This window comes from Daphnia pulicaria, chromosome 11 (genome assembly GCF_021234035.1).
Source record: "Daphnia pulicaria isolate SC F1-1A chromosome 11, SC_F0-13Bv2, whole genome shotgun sequence".
NCBI lineage: Eukaryota > Metazoa > Arthropoda > Branchiopoda > Diplostraca > Daphniidae > Daphnia > Daphnia pulicaria.
The window spans coordinates 1,557,812-1,579,373 of record NC_060923.1 but is presented as its reverse complement, the minus strand read 5'-3'; the positions used below and the strand labels follow the sequence as shown (position 1 = coordinate 1,579,373).

The 21,562-nt window shown below is 43.0% G+C and overlaps 2 protein-coding genes across 5 annotated transcripts; one reads left to right on the top strand and one right to left on the bottom strand.

The window, feature by feature from the left end:
* Positions 1 to 575: 575 nt before the first annotated feature.
* On the bottom strand, positions 576 to 2,779 carry LOC124315306. The gene is made up of 2 exons (XM_046780893.1): positions 2,348 to 2,779; positions 576 to 2,193 (listed from the first exon to the last, which is right to left on the bottom strand). The coding sequence occupies exons 1-2, from the start codon at positions 2,363 to 2,365 to the stop codon at positions 784 to 786; spliced, it is 1,428 nt and encodes a 475-aa protein (XP_046636849.1). The 5' UTR covers positions 2,366 to 2,779; the 3' UTR covers positions 576 to 783.
* Positions 2,123 to 21,490, top strand: LOC124315102 (von Willebrand factor D and EGF domain-containing protein-like). 4 transcript variants are annotated; one of them, XM_046780493.1, is made up of 19 exons: positions 2,123 to 2,212; positions 5,337 to 5,439; positions 5,508 to 5,681; positions 7,186 to 7,272; positions 9,714 to 9,843; positions 14,702 to 14,837; positions 15,247 to 15,557; positions 15,937 to 16,048; positions 16,132 to 16,246; positions 17,136 to 17,594; positions 17,674 to 17,805; positions 17,872 to 18,135; positions 18,209 to 18,471; positions 18,532 to 19,013; positions 19,083 to 19,334; positions 19,398 to 20,507; positions 20,573 to 20,770; positions 20,838 to 20,933; positions 21,003 to 21,490. In XM_046780493.1, exons 5-19 carry the CDS (start codon positions 9,759 to 9,761, stop codon positions 21,188 to 21,190), a joined length of 4,203 nt encoding a protein of 1,400 aa, XP_046636449.1. In that variant the 5' UTR covers positions 2,123 to 2,212; positions 5,337 to 5,439; positions 5,508 to 5,681; positions 7,186 to 7,272; positions 9,714 to 9,758; the 3' UTR covers positions 21,191 to 21,490. The 4 variants fall into 4 exon arrangements, with proteins under 4 accessions (XP_046636449.1, XP_046636448.1, XP_046636450.1 ...); XM_046780492.1 differs by having other exon boundaries at positions 5,333 to 5,439; XM_046780494.1 differs by lacking the exons at positions 2,123 to 2,212; positions 5,337 to 5,439; positions 5,508 to 5,681 and having other exon boundaries at positions 7,103 to 7,272.
* Positions 21,491 to 21,562: the final 72 nt, after the last annotated feature.

Genomic DNA, 21,562 nt, shown 5'->3' with positions numbered 1-21,562 from the left:
TAGGTGGTGTGCCTTAACCTAGCATTTTTCTATTAATAAGTAGACCTATATTTGTCAATCAAGAAGAAACATGATTTTAAGCTAATTGTGAACCAAATTAATTGTGACTGTTTTTCTAAATTTTGGCAGGTATATCCGGAAAAAGGAAAGGCTATCCAGAAGACTCGTTGGTGACAGTTGCTGATAAACAGGTCATGAATAGCTCGTCATATTTTTTGGCAAGCGTTCAAAAAGTTAGTCATAGACGTTGCATGCTTAAAAATGTCTAATCACCCCGTTTCTTTGTGTCTGCTTTTATATGACGACTTTGCCTTCGCAACTGAAAAAAATATTTCAATGCGCATTGTACAGGGACAGGAAATTGAATTGTTTTCCCTTTGGGACACAGGTGTCGTAGTGCTACGCAGTAGTGTACGTACAGATACCAGACGGGAAAATGTAGGTCTGTCATCACACATCCGTTTTGTCATTGGCTGTTGCTAATCAAACATTTTTCCCGTGTTAAACTGGGCAAGGCGGGGCTCGGCTACAACAGGAGCGCGTCTAGTAGCCGCTAAATGTCTGCAAAATTTCCCATTTCCGTCACAATTTATTTGATTTCAACTGATTATCATACAGGTACCAACGACGACGGAAAAAGAATGAACCGAAAACCAGCACCAAAGCCTAAATCTACAGGGTTACAATCACAGCAACAAGCAGATGAAACACATTTGTTAGATATAGTAAAATGCGTCAAATGGTAAAAGTCCACTTCTGAAATGATACATGTCCTTGTTCCTTTTACATCTTTTTTCCAACAGGCAAATGTTGCTTCAAATGCTGCTCAACGTCAAAGAGGAGGTCGAAGACTCTTTGGGTTAGAAAGGAATTACCGTGAAGGGCGATCCTGTTGATTTGCCGCATACAGTCCCAAGTGTTTTTGAAATTCATCTTCATGGCCGCTGCGTTATGTAAGATTTCTTTGTGCAGCAACGCGAGCAATTGCGATCCCCTGGACTCTATTTCATTCCATTTGATTTTAGCTTGGCGGTACATTCGATTGACTTGATCTTTCGACGAATGGCCAGCACCTTCCCCTTTGACGTATCTTAATTCGTAACAGAGTCCAGGCGCAATGGAAAAGAAACTCTGGGTACACAGTTGAGGAAGCAAAGAATTGTAATGTATTAATTCGGTTTCTATTTGCTCTTGAAAGTGCTTCATTTCTATTTTTGTGGCGTTCATCTCTTCCATTTTAGGAGCCACTTCTGCGATTAATGACTGGAGTTGCCCTACCGTCACTTCCAACCGTTTTCTCTCATTCAGAACCAACTTTGTCGTTAAAAGTGAGGCGGTTTTCATAGTCGCCAACACAGTGAAGAAATGCCGGACCACCGGTTGCCAGGGACCCTTGTCGCTCAAGAAATCTACCGACAATTTCCAGTTGTTGATGTTTTTCCCCATGTCTTTACCGAAAATGGACAGGAATTGTTGTTTTCTTCCGCCAGTGTCCACGGTGACGTTGCAGATCATGTCCAGTTCCTGGATTCCGTCCCTGGCGTCCATGAACTCGCGGAACATTTCAGCCATTTTTCCATCCCTGAAAAGTTCTTCTTCCGAGTCGCCAGAGTAAGGCGTGACCACAATCGTCAGTGAAAACGGAATGCGGAATCCTTCCGCGTGGTGAATGTCGTAGACGGAAATGCAATTCGATTGGCCAGCCTCTTCTTCGACCAGAAATCGGAAGTTATCCGCTCCTCCGACGTTGACGATGTAGTTGATTATTTGATTGATGAATTTCTGATGGATTTGTCCTCCGGTTCCCAGCACCAAAACCGTCCGCCGGAGTGCCTTCCCGTTCGGCTTACCCAGAGAGAAGCGCTTGACGTTTTCGGAACTTAGCACGGCCGATAAAGTGAATGGAAGAGTGTCTACCTCGTTGCTTTGGTTATTATTGTGCGTCGCCAGTGCTTCAGTCAAACGGATGCCTTCCATCAGTTCGCCTGGCGTCATGTTGTTCCTTTTCTCCTTTTGGCGTCGGTTGCTGAACCAGATGCGCAAGACTTTCTTGTCCAGATGCAACACGTCGGCCAGAAAAGCGATTTCCTCGACTGTCGGCCATTTTCGCTTGTGGAAATGCTGTTCCAAAACTTTCTTGATTGGCTGGTTGAAAATCGTCCTCCGGCCCTTGTTAAACGCCGGATTCGGAATCTACACTCACCAACAGCAGGTCAGATCAAACAATTAATTAATCTATCAATTAGATTTAACTTAAAAGAAGGTTCAAGCTTGTTTTGTGATTTGAAATCAAAGATTGAATTCGATTTTTCAAACTTTGTTGCGTATTAGAAACTAAAGTACTTACAATTACTGACGGATGCATTCGCCGTTGGTAGTGTCAGGGGACTGCCACTTGGTCGAAAAGTGGATCAGTGAATAACCTCATCGGTTGTCTGCGCCCAGTTTTAAAACGAGCTACGGTATACTAACACGTTTGGAGAGGCGTGCTCCGAACGAGAAATGTGTTTCCGAAATACGTGTCGGCCTCATATAGTACCAATCTGAAATGTTTATGATGATTCGGTCTCCACATTTTTTGGGGAAGGGACTTGTTCAGTCTGTGGAAAGGAGCTTTACAAAGGGGGTGGCACTCTATCGCATCAGTGCCAGTTGTTGCCTTTCACGCGGAAGCCGATCGATTTCAAATCCGACTCATCATAGGTATCTAGATAGGACGATTCTGGCTTGTATTAACTGGATCTCATAGTAGTATTCAGTGGCGTACACATGGGTGCAAGATGTGTCCATTTGGGGCTATTAAAAGACATCAGATTTTCAAAACTGTCCAAAACTTGAACTATACATGAACATTTTCTGAACTTCTTATTTTAAATAATTAAAAAATTGACTTAAAGGCCAAAGTCCGACCTGACAGTTTTCACGCAGTGTACTAGGTAACCAGAATGAACTGGTTTCTGAGCGAACAATTGTTTTTCAAATTTTTTTTTTTTTCAATTGACACGCGAACTGCTGGTTGCCAGACTGTATAAGTGCGCCACAAATAAAGATTAATGTTCGGAAATGAGTTTGGATCCGCCCTTGTTTGGCTTTTCTATTCAAGAGTGTCACCTGTCAACTTTTGCCCAAAAAATAAAAAAATAATAATAAAAATAAAAATAATAAATAAATAAAATAAAAAAGTTGCGTGTGTGTATAGCAATGACAAGTTCCTTTTGGTTGCTATCCGAAAATTTTATTCGACGCCAAATGCGCAGCGTGAGTCAGAAACCATAGCGAACCCCCTTTCGTTGATCGTCTCGATATCTTTTTTCAATTGAAATTTGAACAGCCAAAAATTGAAAATTTGTTCGATACAAGCAAAATGGAAGGTGTCTGGATTGCCAAGGTAATCAAGGCTGGCAATATTGATTAATTGATTTACCGGAGTCAATCAAGGCTTTCACTTTTGTTTGATTTGAAATGATTGTTACGTCAGGGCTTAATTAGAATAATTTACTAACATTTTCAATGTCTTAACAATTCTGGCTTGATGAAATTTCATTTCAGTACGGTTTTTATCCACAATTGCTTTAATTTCACGTCCCTTATATCCACCCTGACTAAATAACAAAGTATACTTTACGCGAAAAATTATTCACGGTCGGGAAAAATAAGTTAAGTATTCTTTTACTGCTGCTGACAGGGGTTCGACATTACAAAACAGATAAGTGCATTACCGACTGGCTATAATATTCTGATGTCACGTACCATTTGTTGCTTGCCATGATACAGTCAGCCGCGCCCTGTTCCTCGGGTATTATCCACACACATGCACAGCAGTTGGCCGAAAAAATTTGTTTCAACTTACCGAATGTTAAATCCAATACGTGTGGATTGAGTATTTTTCGTCACGTATTTTTTTCGTGATAGATCCAGTTGCGTGTAACGTGCTGCACAGACGAGCTCCATTCGCCGATGCGTCAAATATTTCCCAACTGCGTCGTCTCTGGACGCTCATGTCCTCATTTCATCAACGGAAGTTTGTTGCCAACTGACCAATCGGGTGATGAAATTGAACGGATTTCCACCTTTGATTTAGCTCGTCGACTTAGACTTTGGAGAAAGGCAATTTGTGCAGTCAATCGATTTTTTTGGGGGGAATTATTTCTTTTCTGTTATATTGCCGATCGTCAAAATTGCGTGTCGGGGTCGACCGCCCGCCGGGTCCAGCCGAGAATCGAGTCGCAACAAAATTATGGATGGCTATTCAAACAACCGAACAAATCCGCCTTATTGTACCTTTTCTTCCGCTTGTGCTGTGTTTGGTTTATTGTTATTCAGATGCGCTTCAACAATCGTCCCGCGTGTTTTATTGTCGGAATCTGTCCATGTCTAGCGGTAGCCTCGTTCGATATAACGTGCCGTAGTCCATTCATTAAAGTTTTAAAAAGGGGAAAAAGTCAACAAATGTTCGTGTACAATAGCCGACGCCGTATCATAATAATAGAAACGAATGTAATTCATTCTTTTGTGCTGACTTTGAATACGTTTGATGGTTTTGTTTTTTACGACGTTTGAATTTTCGTGGTCGAAATGATTTTGAGGAATGTGCTACCATCTAGCGGCCGGAATTGAACGAATTTATCCCAGGAAGGATTAAAGAAGAAAAAATTTTCAATTGAAATCGATGGAAGAAAAGACGTCATAAATCTCCCAGAAAATTCGACATTTTGAAAAATCCTATTGAAATTGTTGACTATTTAAAAAAAAAAAGATTTTAAGCCCCCCAATAAAATGTAAGGGCTCCGAAAAAAAATTGAAAATTCCATTTTCCAGCAGATGAAAAAGAAAATTCCATTTTTCTATTTTCTTTTCAAAAGGAATAGTATACGGGCGCACGTTATCGCATATTTCCCCCCGTCTCTATAAACGATATTGTGTCCTTTATAGATTTGAATAATACCGCTCGCGCGCGCTATTCGACCGGGGCTTATTTCTTATTTTCGACTCTTTAAGAACGGCCATTCCGTTCCGTTGCATTGCGACGAAAAGCAATTTCATTTAAAGCTTTTTGTGTGTGTGGATGTGTTTGGGGGTTTCGTTCGTCTCTCCCTGGGGCTCTCTCTGACTGTATTATAGTAATAATAATAATAAAAAAAAGGGTCGTTCATTCACTGCGAAAAATGCCCATATTGGCTGGCTGGCTGACCATTTCACCGGAATATATATAGTCAAGGACTGCGCTGGATGTAGATATAATAAACGGCCGGATCGTATTTTCTTCTTCTTTTTTACACCGCAGAGTTCTTATCAATTTATTTTGCTTATATTCCCCTTTTTTTTTTTCTAGAAAGATCTTCGATTCGCTTTTCATCAAGAAAAAAAAAGGTCAAATTGATTCACAAGTGGCCCCACGAGCTCGTGACCATATTTTTCTCTACACACGATAGTAAAAAGGTATGAAAGATTCTCAAAATAATACTTGGCCATATCCGTTTCAAATTTCATGTTTGTTTCTTTTTCAGGAAGAAAGACTGATGCGCTCGGCGGCCCGCCGGTGATGAACGTATATCCTATCAAAATCTGAAGGTATCTAAATACAATATCAGATGTTGGTACCGAAGAGAGAGAGAGTCGTGGCGCTCTACTGCTGCGTCCGGATCTCGATTGTAAATCAGAAAAACGTATATAATAACAATGTAAGTCGGAATCCCTTCTCTTTTCTATGTCTATACGAAGTAGCTTAGATAACGCTGACGGCTGCTGGCCTACTAGGTCTATCCGGAATAAATTTCCTTGTACGGTGAGTGAGGGGAGAGACGAGTGATGGGAATGACAGCGCATAGAGCTCGTGAGACAGTTGTTTAACTCGACCAACTTTACAACCTCCGTTCACGTGTGCCTTCCTCTATAATCCTAAGTACTCCTGTATGCACTGCGCCGGTGGGTCTCACCCCTCCACTATACTTACTAATGGAGACTCTACTCTGCCGGATGCAAGGGAAAAACGGACGGATAAATAATCATCTCGGTGCAAGAATGTCCGTAATCCTGGCATCACCTTTGATTGCACGTATAGAGAACGCCGGATCGACGGTACGGTTCTTATAGTCATCAATTTGTTAGAGCTGATGGGCGATGGGTGTGTGTGTGTGTGTATATGTATCGGGACGACAGTTGGCATGAATTATTGACGATGGGTTGTAAACACTCGAATCGGTGGCATAGCCAACAGCTAGTCAGCAGTCGCATCAATTTTCATTCGTAAATATTTATTGGGAGAGCTGCTGCCTTCGTGTATACGGTCTGGGGCCGAATATAGTCCGAGCGAACGATACACATGATAATCTGTACACTGTCTGCTATACGGTGCGTACGTAAAGGTGTGATTTTTAAGTCAAACCAAATTCAATTTCCAGGGGGGTAGAAAAGCGATTGAAAATAAACGAAAGGCTTTTTTTTTCCGTATAGGACCAAATATAGAGAGGGAGGAAACGATCGTAAATTAACTCGGCCTCTCTTTTTATTATCATTCTTTATTCTTTTCCTCTTCACGCTTTTTTCATTTGAATTCAAATCAACTCGCGCAAGTTATTCTTTCTAATTATAATAATGCACAAGGTTGAAATTGAATAACTCCACTCTATTCCCCCCTACTACATAGTAACCTTTATATAGCTCACAACCGCCGTTTGTAATCGATAGGCTCAGGTTTCCCTTTTTTTTTTTTTTTCAAAATTGTTTTGTTTTTTGTTGGGCCAAGAAAATTTTCTGAATTTGAAAAAAAGGGCGAAAGAATTTCTATTTTTTGTTCCCGAGTATTTATGGCAATAATGGCAGTCGACGACGGTGTGTATATATACAGCCTCTCGCCGGTGTCTATAAGGGAATAGAACTTTTTTTTTTCTACTCTTGCGAGTTGTGTGTGTGTGTGTCTATGTCATGTGTGTTAGTTAACCAAAGCAAAACCAACCCGACCATATTTATATATATACTCTATAGCTCTCTGACTTGTGTGTGTCTCTCTCTACTATATACCGCCCTCTCCTCACCCACCCACCTCCCTCCTCCTCCTCCTCCGCCCGCAGTGTTATGATGATATAGGCGGATGGCGGCTAAGAGAGAAGGTCCCAGTCGTCGGCTTTCACCCAGCCGCATCAGTTGATCCGAAATTTTTCTTTCTCTTTTTTATTTTTCTTTCAGTTTTTGGTTTTTTCGAATTTTGGTTCGAGGGATTGCGACGAGTTTGTGTGTCATCTGCTGGCGGACCCCAAAAAAAAACATTTCACGGTAGGACATTATTATTTCATTTTACGTTTTGAATTTTGTTTTAAATGCTCGGCGTGATATCAGAAAAGAGCAGCATTGGCGGATATGGGAGGTTATGTTTTTGAAAAAAACAAAATCTGAGCAAAGTATAGAAAAAAAACAACAACAAACCAAATTGAAATGGATAACATAAAATCACTTTTTTGATTTATGGCGTTTGATAATGTTGTAGCAGCAGGTAGCGCGGAGACTTTGTTAGTTTTTTCTTTCTTTTCTTTCATAGTTTTGTTTCACGACTCCCATCAAAAATCGTTATTGTCTCTCTACCTGTTGCCGAATCTCTCTAGCCCACCTCCTATAACTACTCGGATCGTAAAATCGTTTTTTTACGACTTGGTGAAAAAACACACACGAAATATGCCACATGCCGTGAAAAAGAAAAAGAGAAGCGTCCGCTTTTGTTAGGTACACACAAGACCGTCAATTATCACCCATCCGCAGCTTTGAATCATTAAAAAATCAACCGCACATTTTCCCTTTAAAAAAAAAACAAAAAATTCCTTAATTGTCATTTTCATTCCTTCCGCCTATCCAACCGAAAAAGAAAAACCAAAAAGTTTTTTCCCCAATATTTTTCCTTGATTACTAGTGATTGGTATCATCCCCCTTATTTCTAAACTAATGAAACTCATCGTCAAACATTGGGGGGAAATCTAATCGTTAGATTCCACCGCAGCACGGGAGTGTTATTATAGGAAAAGGATTTTTTCTTGGCCTACATTATATTATGCCCCCATCACGTTTACAAGGGCTGAAGGGCATCCGACATTTGATATCAAAGACACAAGAGTTTTGTTCATCCCCCCAGAAAAAGAAAGATCAACAGGTATATACCCACAAATGTTATTTGTATAAGAAAGAAGAAGAATAAGAAAAGATTGTTAACGAGGAGGAGGGTAACACAACAACTGAACGTCTTGCTCGGAAACGTCGACGTCCAACGACGACGATGATGATGTAGGCGTGTGCTGTAAGGTCCCTCGCATCCATCATCCGCCCGGAGAAGAAGAAGAAGGAACGAATATGCCCAGCAGTAGACCCCCTGTCAACCTGAATATGTACACATAGGCTGGATGCTGCTGGGACTTGTTAATCTGACTAGGCAGAGAAATACAAATCCCTAGCTAGAGTTCTTCCTGCTGCTGTCTATATAAGATGATCTTTTCTGACGTTCCTCCACACAATAGGATCATCATCATCATCGACAGATAAGAAAATGTGGAAATGCGAGCCGATGGTTTTCTTCTGTTGGGTGGGGGGAACGAAAAATTCAAACTCGTCGCGCCAAAGTGCTCTGATGTCTAACAGATGGTCGCGGCTTACAGATTTTCACTTTCCCCCTTTTTTCTTTTCCGACAGGAAGTTTTTCGATTTTTTCGGGAAACTAACGGGCAATCGATTCTTAATGGTCGTTCCCCATGGGCTGTGCTGCAGTGGCATGTTTGGCTGGCGCGCTCATACTGTATTTTTTGAATGAGTTTGACAGAAAGCTTTCATCCTCTTCACAACTTTTTTCAGGGGCTGTCATCATCACACGCCCTTCTTCCGGTCGGGGGGTTGGTTGGAACTAGAGGAAATGTTGAACAACATTGATGAAGAAATCAGTACATCACGAGAGGCTGAAATTGTTTAACCAACTAGATTATCATTAGAGCTGATTTTGAATTCCAAAATGTGAATAGACACCTTTTCGGATGCGACCAAATAAGGGGCCTTGATAGAGTTGATGATGTTCATTTTCAAAATTTCGATTCCTCTTGATTTTAATTCCGCCGCTGGAAGAAAAGAAGAAAATCCCTCCGTTTGTATTTATTATATCTCGGTCCACTTTTCCCTGTTCCGCTTTTCTGTCCAGTAAGTTATGCAACGACCGAGCGGCTCTCTCTCTCACACCAACCCATCGCTCGAAAGAAAAAGAAAAAACCAACCAGATTCCAATCTATTTAATAGAGAGGGGGGAGAAAAGAAGAAGAAGAAGGAACTCCTGTTGGGTTGACACACGTATTGGTAGAGAGAGAGCTAGCTAGCTAGCCGGGGTGAGATTTCCAAACGACAAAGACACGAGCGAACGCAGATATCGTCGAGTGAGATGGAAGAAGAAGAAGCTGAGGTCGTTTCTTCTTCTTTTTCTAACGACGTCATCAATCCAATCCGGAGGGGGGATAGATAGACGATGATTAGTCTTCCGTGTCGTGCCGGTCTAGAGAGGATAGAATTTTTCATTAATGTGGGGGGGGGACTTTGTGTGTGAATCGTCTCCGTTATAGCCCCCAAAGTTCATTTGCATGGCTAATTTTTAAGGTAAGATTTTGGTGAGATTGTATGAAGGATTGATAGCTGAAATAATAATGATAATAATAACTAATAATAAAACGTTATATTGCTGCCGTGTGTGTCTGTAGGGACTTGATTAACGCGCGTATCTAGCTGCTGGGAATCGCCGTCAAATGATGACAAGCTGCTGCTCTTGGGTCCCGACGTCGTTGGTGGCCATTTTGATTCTCCTGACCAGCAACCAAGCATCCTGTCAAGGTAATCCGACTTGTATTATTATTTGGCTTCCAATGGGTTACACGTATAATTAACTATATTATACCCAGCGATCATCTCCTTTTATAAGTTCGACTACGGAATATCTCGGTGGGAACTTGAAAGTTGTAAAAAGATTTCATCTATCGCCGCGGTCGTTAATGCGATAGAAATTCAAACAAATTTGTTATCGACTCTTTTTAATTACCGTCAACCTAACGTACAACTACTACTATTTTATTACCTTCGATTGTTAAAATTAGTATATTATCTCTCCGCTCAGCACCCTCTGAGATAAAAGAGTCTGGGAAATTTATTCGACTCTCCAAAGTTAAACCGAAAAGAATTTCCACAGACTAAAACAAAAAAAGAAACCCAAAAAGAAAATTAAAAGAATGTCAATTGGGTTGGCTGTCTTCGTTTCTCATTGGCATTATCAGGGAAAAAATAAAAAAAAAGTTCCTTGTCCTGTCGGCGGACGAGGAGGGGTGTTTGCTTTCACGCTCCACTCTAATGGGACTGCTGCACAACGTATCGGATTTCCTACAAACTGACAAGACAACACAAAAGTGTACGACTATACATTGTACTATTTAAACCCCCGATGGTGCTATATTCGTATCTTGTTTTCGCTAGCTACTACTGCGTCTTGTCAATCATTCGGCAGCTGCCGAGCAGTAGAAGCCTTATCTAATGAGTCTAGAGTTTCAGTGAGCTCACACAGGAAAGACTTAACCGATATTATATCGATGGATGTTCTGTATAGAAGCCAAGTCGACCGGAATTTTTAGTGATGGAACGGTTGCACACCTTGGTTGGAAAGGTGCGATAGACTTTCTGAACTCGGATTACGGCATAACTTTCTCTACAGCATCTCTTTTTTGGGGGGAAGCATTGTACGGTGGTGTAGGAGATGATGAATTTCCATAAGATGTTGAGAAAATGGGCTTTGGCCGTTCACTGAAGCCTGAAAGGAAAAAAGAAAAAAATGGTGGAAAGATGATATTGAAATGTCGCCTATAGGGGCAGCTAGCAGTCAGCCTTTTTTCTTCTTATTCCTTTGCTACAGTAGAGATGATTATCTGCGATGCTCGTCATCTCCCGCCGTTCCCATTCTCAACGGAACAAAACTCTATAGCTGCGTGTTTCAACGTTCGCCCCATACATTTCGTGCGACAACAGATCAGCGGGAGTTTATAGAGATACCTCCGAAGAAAGAAAAAAAAAAAAACAACTGTGTGTCTCCTAGCCACAATGGAATTGCAGGAGGGAAACAAACAACATCCCAAAAAATAATAAAAATAAAAAATAATAAAAGTTCATTGAAAAAAATAGCTTCTGCTCAGGTTTCAACGAGCTCATTTTCCCGAGAGCTAGAGAAATCCTTGGGTATTTTTTTTTTTGTCAATGGGGACATTGACAGTATGGGCACGGTAATATACACATCTAATAATAATACGTAGAGTCTATAAGCAGTTGGCATTCCGCTTCATCGGTTAGATTTGCGGGCCAGTGAGAATTATTCCCACTCGAATTTCGTTATTTCTTTTTTCCTCTCAGTCACGGACAGTTGGTAGGGAAACATATGGGCGACGCCATAATCTCGGCAGCTAGAGACAATATATATACTGCGATTTTCCTTTTATAAAGACGGAAACATTTTCCCATTTTTATTCGCCTGGGCATGGACAAATAGTTGCGGATCGTGTGTCCAGTCCGCTGAGTAAATCATCCGTTTTCCACGCCGATTCATTTCATTGTATTTCATTGTGCGCTGTGCATTTGTTGGTGTTGTTTGTCTGGTGACACACACACACGGGCTGTTTGTTATTGTGTCACCGCGCCTCGTGTCCGTTTCTATTCAGCCATCCATTGTTATTTGCCATTTTTACGAGGTACGGGCCATCGCGTCGCCAATCATTTCCGCTCAACCAATTCGTCTCTTTTTTACCCATCCAACGTCCCCCCCTTGTTATCTGTCCGGGCTATAAATTCCGATGAAATATTATTTCACCATGTGCTGCAGCACGTACGCCATGTCCAGCCAGTTTTCTCTTTACTCTTTTCCCTATTTCGTACGTTGTTGGTTTGTTTCTTTTATCGGCAAATCTGCGCGTGGACAAACAGAAAACCCAAAAAAACTGGGATGATGAAACCACTCGAGAGAAAATTTGACCAAGAAATCAAATCGGCAATTTCTATTGAAAGCCAAAAAAAAACAAAATAAAATCAAGTTCACAAAAGGAGTTGTAGATCCGACGTGAGAGATTTCGGGAGTCATTTGCATATATAGACGGCGTGAATTGTCAGATATCAGCGGCCAGGTGTCAAAACGAGCTAACTGCTTTGCTCTGCGCGCATAGTTTTCATCCCGTCTGACAATTGACTTTATATGGCCGTCTCCCGTGCATAATGGGCGTGTTTGAATAATGGTTTTATTGTTTTTCACCCCCCTTTTGTCTTTGACGATAATAAAATCCCGGTCACCAAAATAAAACAAAAACACATTCGTCCCCCCTCCATTTTCCTATACTGTAATTTATGTCGGTGATTGGGGGTTAGTGTGAAAACTGATTGTATTCAGATAAAATAGATTTCCAGTTGAAAAACACCAGAAAAAGAGAGGGGGGAGAGAACATTGGGCGCGGCTCTGTGATTTCCCAACTGCCAGACATTTTTTTTTCCCGATGGTGTTCGGTCACTCGAACGTACGAGTGACAGAATGCCATCAGTCAGATGGTTTCCGTCGTTTGGAAAATTGTCTTATTTCATCCCCTTGGTGCGTTTTTAGAAAAATGGTTTTCGCTCGGTTTCGTCACCTACACGTTCAACGCCGCTGTGTGTTATCTGGTCGTTTCAATCTTAATGACTTTGTTAGGATGAGAAAAATGGGAGTAGAGATGCCCAATTAACGTCTAATACAAGTGACACCCACCCACATATAATCGCCAGTTGGAATCAATTTCCACTGCGACTGTCATATCTGGTTTTATTCGACTTTTCCACAACAACAATAACCAAACCTTTTTTCGTCTTCTCTTATCGTTTTCCTTGTTGTTGGACAACTGGTTTTTATTTATTTATTGTTAACGAGTTCTCCCCCGATCTTTTTTGGGTTGAACAATTTTTATTGCTGAGCTCATCGCTCCGTGACATTTCCAACTTGTTCGATTCCTATCCGAAGGTGGTGGTTGTGGTTGGTGTCTATAGTTATAGTTTCAAATGGAATTGAGGGCCCGTAGATTTTTTTTTTCATCGCTGGATTACATTCAAATGAATTTGCCCAGTCATTGAGAATAACCGCGCGTGCTGGTAGTACTAAAGGACATTCCTTTTTTCTTCCTGGTTGCTCTGTCTGATTTTTTCAAAATGAAGAAGTAAAACTCACGTCTTTCTCACGCAGAGTTATGTGTACTCTAAAAGGAAATAATGTTCACATATTAATATCTCCGTTAAACAAATAACGAATTTTTAATTTGCCAATAAAAACGATCGAACCGTGTAATCAATTAGCTGTTAAATTTTGCAACGCTGCTCAAAGTTGTTGTAATAAACAAGAGGCTTGTTTTGGTGTTGTGTCTATATAACGAGTCGAGTTCAGCAGGTCAATTCCAATCAGAATTTGATGTACTTTCGTAATAACCTTGGTCCCAGTAAATAAACATGTACGAAATGAACCCACTCAGTCACTACTATTTCACAAGTGACAGTGTGTCCATCAACGTCAAGTCGGTTACAGTGGCCCAACGAAAGAATAAGTAAAACAATTTTCTCTCTCTCTCTTTTCTCAATGTCAATGTTTATTGAAATGTTTTCTATGGCAAAATCTGTATATTGCCTTTTTGTTTACAAAATAACTGGTGCAGTTATCTCCCATTTGCCACTGGTGTCCTTGTAACTTGACGCTGCCACAGGTTCAACGCCAGCCAGGAATGCTGTGAAAACATGTGATGCAGCCAGTTGGGGGTGGTGACACGAGGAATCTAGAATTCAAAAGTCGCAGAATGACTGCACAGGATACTGCACCCAGCAACGATATGGTTTCAACACTGCTTGGTGCCCAACAGAATGCAATTTATTCCCAGTCACATATAGATAGAAACGTCTCGTTACACCGGCAATATCGGTTCCACACGGGGTGAAATGGAATGGAGCTTGAAGCAAATTGTTGCAAGATGATTTAACCGTCTGCCCCGTTTCATTAAGCTCTCCATGTGTCGTGTGTCCCGCTGTTTCTTACACAGCGTACACGTGCTGTGCCTTCACCGACAACGAAGGGTCCGTAGGGCGGCCTGGGGAATACATCAGGCCCTACTATATATACACTAATACGCCGCCAATGGTTGGAATGTATTTTATTTCCCTTCCACTCTCTCTCTTCTTCAGAAATCATCCCCTCGCCCGAAAAAGAAGAAAATGTTTCCAATCTTCTTCTTCTTTTCTGTTATGAAAATGAGAACCAGAGACTCTACAAGTTCTTCTCTAGCTGGTGACCCCGAACATAGGCCCCCAGTTGTTCCTCAGCACATGTCGGGTCATTACAACATAATAGACTTTCCCTCTATATAGCAGCTAGGATCGTCCCCCTATAGACCAGTTGTGTGACTCTACACTTGTACGTCTGCAGTGTCATGCTGTCGAGTCATCGGCCCAGTCGGAGGAGAAAAGAGATAGACACATGTAGAGAGAGAGAGGCGGGTGACTATTATTCTAATTCTAGGATTTCCCACTCGACCAATTTTTCATTTTCAAATTGAAAAGAAACACGTACTATGGCGCTATCTCAATTTTCCAATCTTTCTAAACAATTTCCCCCACTATATTTTTTCTTTCTCTCTTCATTTTCAAAATGATTGAATAGATGCGGATCCGTGCGATGATCATCAGGTGCTGGACGACTTCCGCCGCAGTCCGCTCTACCAACCGCAGACGCCCCGCGACGTCCTGTGCGACCGCCAACTAAATGTCGGGTGGTACCGCTTCACCATTCAGAACCGGTAATGATTATTATTATTATTATAATTCTGCCCTATTCTGTCGTGATTTTTCCTTTTTTTCTTTTTCCCAACTCCTTTTCGGAGATACTCACAACAACAACAACAACAATGTTGCGCTGTGTTATCTGTTCCGAATGCGGGGCCCCACCCTTTTTGGTGGGGGAACAACGAAATAACTCTGGACGTTGATGAAGTCTATTTTGCTCGGTCTCCTTTTTGAACCCAACAACACGAAATTGGCCATTCTGTCGCCACGTCTACAGAAAATGTTTAGATTTGTATCGGGCCGTCGTATAAGGACTGGAACTTGTTTTTCTTTTGTGATGCTGGAAATCGTTTAGCTTGTCCGGCGGTCACTGACGTTCCGACATTTTCTCTTCTCTCTCGCTCAATTCATTTGCATGTTCAGGTCGGCCGAGATGCCGACCCGCTGCGCTTCGGTCAACTATTGCGGAACTCAGGCGCCGATTTGGCTGCGATTGGACGACGGCCAACGCCTTCCCGAAGCCTTGCAGCAGGTCCAGCTGACAGCCTGCTCTTCGTGGAGTCGCCACCATTACGACGAGGAGGACGACAGCGGCCCAGTTTCTGAATACGCCGACTGCTGCGCCATGAAATATCCCGTTTCCGTCCGCAATTGCTCCGGCTATTTCGTCTACCGACTCCAGCCGACCGAGGCTTGCAATATGGCTTATTGCGCTCAACTTCCACCCGCCAGCGGTATGCTATTACCTCACATTGTAGTCTGTCGGCCCTGATCCCTTTGTTTTCTTTGAACAACAACACAAACATTCCAAAGTCGAGAAATGGAATGCAGCTTTTAAAATTATGATGGGAGTTTCTCTGGGGGCCAATCATAGCTTTTACGAAGAAGGTTAGATCTTATTTCCAGATAATCGATTCAAAATGAGTCTCATCTTCACGACATTGAACTGGATCGCACTTTTGTGTTTTTTAACTTTCTTTTCTGTTGGGTGGGGAATAAGACAAAGAAACGATATTTCTCCGGCGGTAATAGGTTCACAACACCCCCACAATTTCGTGGCACGAAAACGCCAAAAACTGTTTTGTTCTTTACAATCTTCTTTTTCTTTTGAAGGAGATCAAGTCTTCACCTTTGACCGATCGCCTGAAATTCACGCTAGCGCTGAGACACTCAACTGCTCCATCGCCTTCAACTCCTCCTCACGTCACGAATCCCGAAAATTTCGGTAATAATAATCATAATCATAATTCTCGTCAGACAATTTTTTGGCATCAGATTCCAATATTTAAAAATGAAAAAAACCAACAGCTTCCACTGGATCGTTTTGTCCGGCACGGGGCAGCAGACGACCGCCCAGACGTCAGCTGAAAAACCGGAGCATTACGACCTCCTACCACGCCAGAAAATCACCGCCGGCCATCAGGTCAGAGCCATATAATCTCTCTCTGGACTAACAGCAACAACAACAACACATCACCTTATTTGAATTTCAAACCTTATTTCCCAACATACCTTAAAAAGTCAAGGAGAAGAAGATGCACATGCGTGTGAGAAATTAGTGATCGTAACCATTATAGAAGCTCTCGCCGGTCTCACTCGCAACTCGAATGGCTTTCAGAGTCATCAAATGCTCGGAAATCTTTTTTTCATGTTGTTGGTGTTGTTGTTGCGGTGAATAGAGGCGAAGGGAAATCAGTTTTTTTATTTAAAACCATTCAAGGTTTTCTCATCTTTCCCCCTTTTTCTCGATACCGGGCCGATCCATCATCTCCCCCGTTTACGCGACACCCACAGGGGCCTAGGCTATGCTCCTTTTGTCCAGCAGTTGTGATGATATTGGGAGCAACAATCCCCCGAGTTATGGCTCTATACGCATCGATGATGGATTTGATTTTGTCCGGCGGCTGGGAGACTCCATGAACAACCTTTGCCTCTCTACTGTCGCCCGTAGTAGTAGGAAGAGAGACCCCCGAGATTTATAGACGGCTTTAACTTTTATTTTTGACAGATCTCTTCCGTCTATACATACAGTTAACAAATTGTAAGTGGCAGTATCCTGCGCCATCCATTATGCAGTCACAGCTCTTTTATTTTTTTGTTTTCTTCCACCCACAGCAGATGGCCGACTACTGATGACTTCCTAGCCCATCACATGGAGCTAGCTATCTATTTAATTTATTTGCCCCCTACTTTGTTTTGAATATTTTTGAATTATTACCCAAAAGTTGGATGGCCATCAACATTCTCGTTTGACGTCGTGAAATTCAAGCGCCGCTCTGACCTCTAACAAACGTGATCCTTCTTGTCTTTAGGTGATGTGCCAAGTGGAGGTTATCGTGAATGAACCGGGCAGTCCAATGACGTTGATGAGCAATCCGTCTGTGACGAGCGCCGTTTTCACAGCCGGAATCGTCATCAGCCCGAGCCTGGATGATGTCGTCAGGGTCTACAAGAACGGCAGCTTTGTCAATGTCACGCTGACGATGACCGTCCCGTTCACCTGCGCCTCCCACATTAGCCAACACGACTGTCACCTGACTGTCCAAGTGGTCCAACCGGACGACGGCCAATCTCAACCGGTGGCCATTTCGCAGTGCCAGTTGTCGATGGACTCGACGGCCCGACAAGAATCTCAACATTTTCTCGTCGTTCCCGTTACGGATTTCGTGCGAACCAACTCGCCCAAACGCCCAACCGTTCTCCAGCTGGTTGTCAGCAGCTACGGTGACGCCTGGTGGCATGGATATCAATTACCCAACATTACCATTCAGGTATTCCCATTTTTAATTCTAGGATTCGCTTATCATTTAGTTGACAGTGCATTTCACCACTTTTGGTTTTGCCCAACAGGTTTTGGACGTTCCGCCCGTTCAATGTTACGCATTCACTCAAGGGCACGTGATAAGCGTGACGGATTCGCTGGATAAAGTGGCCCAATCGGGTCGTTATTTACTTTACAAAAATCGCCGACAATCATTTGAGGTAACAAACAAAACTGAATTGGAAGTTATAAATGAAATTAAAATTTGTTTTTCTCATTTTTTAAAGGTTTGGACGGAATATCAGCCGTGCTATTCCGGTCGGAAGGATGCTTTGTGCATCTGTTCGGCTGAAGTTCGTTCTTCATCCGGCGATGAGACTTTCTTGATGGACCGTTGCCAGTCGGTGCAGCCGAAACGAACTTCCAGTAACCCTTATCAAATGCTCGGTGGGAAGCGACCTCTGCCGAAAATGTCTTTGACTGGAACCGTTCCTAACAGCCGGAAAGAGAAATTTAAGGTCCTGGAATCTCGACAAGGAAAACTCATAACGGTAACAATATCGAACCTTCATCATTATAATTTCCCCCCAACCAATAGAATTTGATTTGAATTCTTGATGGTAGGTGGTGCTGGAACACGGAGGAAAAGTCCGCATCCGGACGGAGGAGTGGGGAATGTCTGTGTCGGTTGTGGACGCTGGCCAAGAGCCTGAAGAATTAATTGACACAATTAGTGGACTCTGCAACCCCGACAACAGCATCCGCTTCACGGATTCCATTGAAACGAAGCAGAAATCATTCCCAATATCACTTCCGGATGAGTTTTGTGCTTGCAGACCATTTGAGGACGCCTATCTCTCGAACGCAGTGGTCAACAACAATCTAAAGTAAACGACAGTTTAATAACATTCGTTACCTCTTTAAATATTTGCCATTTATTTGCATAGATGCGATCCTACCCTGGAAGATTGCCCATCCACCTGCCAACAGCCGCAGTCGGTCGTCGAGTGGACTACTTTTTTCAACTACCTGGACATTAGCGATCAAGTCCGCCTGGAAGTTGATGACGACACAATCAACAGTTTCAACCTGATTGACACTCCGCAAAGGGATTCGGCTTCCGTGGAGGAAAACGATGGCCGGATTCAGCAACATCCGCCAGCAGTCGATCTCACCTGGTCCTCCTCCAAGAGTTCCAGTAGCAGCGGCGGCACCAATCTTGGAAGGGATATTCACTGGACAGTAGCTCACGGCCGAATCCGTCGAGATGCTTCAATTAAATTGGGCGGCGGTCTTGATTCCTGGAACGACGAAGAAGAGGTCACCCTTTACTGTTCCAATTTCCTGGTCAACTCGACAGTGGCACTCGAATGCGGCCAATACCTCGTCGGCAATTTCATCATGAAAGCCATCCAGATTTGCGTGGAAGGTTCGTCTGATTCTATTCTTTTTTTACTTCGTTTTATAGCCATTCATTGCTATTCTGTTGTTTGCCCAGATGTAAGCCGCAACGAGGACCCCACTTGGGCTCAGGAGTCGCTGGGTCTATTGGAGGATCAATGTGAAGTGGAAGCCACTTATCGGCGAGCTTCCGACTGGCCACGAAATCTTCTTGGGCGACCTGTCATTCCGCCAGTCATCGTCGAGGCTCTAAACTGTCCCAACCGCTGCTCTCATCAAGGTGTCTGTCTACCGTACGGGTGCGTTTGTCAGCCAGGGTTTTACGGAAGCGATTGCAGTCTGATGGATGGTATAAAGTCTTTTTATTTTCTATGATTATTCAATTCAATTAAATGTGGTTTTTCTTGATCAGACACTCCTCCGAGAGTTGAGAAAATTGGCAGTGGCGACGGACTGTGCGATCTCCGAGCCAGCGACTGCCGGAAAATCGAAATCTTTGGCAGTGGATTCATTGATTCGTCGCGTTTAAACTGTCAGATTCAACCGGGTCGCTACGACGGGTCCAGTTGGCAACGGAGCAGTTACAACAACCGCTCTATCCCATCGTCTGCCCAGTTTATCGATCACGATCGGATTATTTGCCACTTGCTGGTGAGCGGGTCGAACCGTCGCTACGTGCTGGACGATGTCAGCGAGGAGTTGCACCTGGAAATTCGCGTCAGCAACGACGGGCTCCGTTACAGCGCCCCGAGTAGCAAACTGACCGTCTACCACTCGGGTTGCCGGTCGTGTCCAGCCAAGAAAGATAGCTGGCCTTTATGTGGTGACCGGGAAGACGTCTGCTACCTGGACAATTCTTGCTATCCGGACGGTGAAGTCAATCCGCACAACGCCTGTCAGAGCTGCGATCTGGATCACCCTCAATCGTGGAGCATTAATCCCAACAACCAACCGCCGGTCGTTTCAAACCGTCTGAAAACGACAGCCTATGACGGACAGATGCTCGAGTATGTCATCCACGCCACCGATATAGATCCGCTTCATTTCCGGCTGGTGGATCCGCTCTCGGATGCCCAAGTGACCAAAGAAGGAGTTTTCCGCTGGAAGGCCGTCTCCAACGCACTGTCGCCGTTCAACCACGAAACGTTCGCTCTCACCGTTTCCGACCAGTGTAATCATCCAGTTCATTTCCACCTGCACGTCGATGTCCTGCCCTGTCCCTGTCTCAATGGAGGTGCCTGTCGCAATCCACCCGACGACTTTATCACCTCCAATCAAATCGATCCCACCTATCGCTGCCAATGTCGGGAGGGATTTACTGGGCCCGACTGTGGCATTCGAATCGATTTCTGCGATCCCAATCCTTGCCGTGATGGACTGTGCCTCAACGAAGTCGACGGCTACGTTTGCGACTGTTTGCCCGGTTTTAAAGGCCCCCACTGCGACCAAACGGATGATTCCGCCATTGAAAATGATTTGTCGCCAGTTTTTTCCAAACCAAACGAAACTTCTATCAAACAAGGTGAACTTTATTGATGTAATGAAAAAGTAATTCCGTTTTTGTACCATGTATATTTTCTTTTCTAGATGGATGCACCATTCCTTGTCGCAACGGAGGAAAGTGTCTGAGACGGAATCGTTGCCTATGCCCCGAAGGCTTTGTAGGACGACAGTGCCAGTGGAATGCACCGACTTGCCATCCGAGTTGCCTCAACGGTGGACACTGCAGCCGCCGTAAAGTGTGTTCCTGTAAGAAAGGCTGGACAGGCACTCGGTGTGAGACTGGTATGTTTTTGGTCAATTCTTACAAAGAATGAACTTGTAATTTTTAACCACGTTTTATCTTTCGAAGCAATATGTGCACTGCCTTGTTTGAACGGAGGGATTTGCTCGTCGCCGGGTAAATGTACTTGTCCGGATGATTATCAAGGATCGAGGTGTCAAAAAGGTAATATCCTTCGTCATTTAAAAGTAAAAGACATTGAATTAATTTTTATTTATTTTAATTTCCCCCCAGCTGTGTGCAAACCGAAATGTCGACGAGGTGGCAAATGCATTGGACCTGGAATATGTCTTTGTCGGGCAGGTTTTGCCGGATCCAATTGTGAACTTCGTTTGTCGTCGTCATCCGGTGAGAATAAGAGAAGAAACCGAAAGAAAACCAATTCGGTCGGTAAAGCCAAGGCGATTTTTCTCGAGACGTGAAAAGAGGATTTTTAACTTGTTTTATTTACTCGATTTATTTTCTTCGTAACTGACTCGCCATTTTTTGTCCACCCAATATGTACCATTGTACCGAGTCTCGAACGTATTTAACTTGCCATCACGTCAATTTTAACACTATGATTGTATGATTAGCTGGGACTAGGCTGAATGTAGTAGCCCAGTTTGCTCACTGCCATCTGTACAGTACATTTTTTAATATTTTTATTTTCGCCCTATACGAAATAGTGGACCTAAAAAATGTCGCGACTTGCATCACAATAAATAACTGTTTCATTTCTAGATCGATAATCTATTCAACTATGGGATAATATGATAATATATAATACTATTACTTACTACTACTCTGACGAA

Excerpts from the sequence above, each read along its gene's own strand:
- LOC124315102 (XM_046780493.1), top strand. The coding sequence starts at position 9,759 with ATGATGACAAGCTGCTGCTCTTGGGTCCCGACGTCGTTGGTGGCCATT. Across the intron at positions 15,558-15,936 it reads TCAACTTCCACCCGCCAGCG|GAGATCAAGTCTTCACCTTT; the intron begins GTATGCTATTAC and ends TTTCTTTTGAAG. Across the intron at positions 18,136-18,208 it reads GACAAGGAAAACTCATAACG|GTGGTGCTGGAACACGGAGG; the intron begins GTAACAATATCG and ends TCTTGATGGTAG.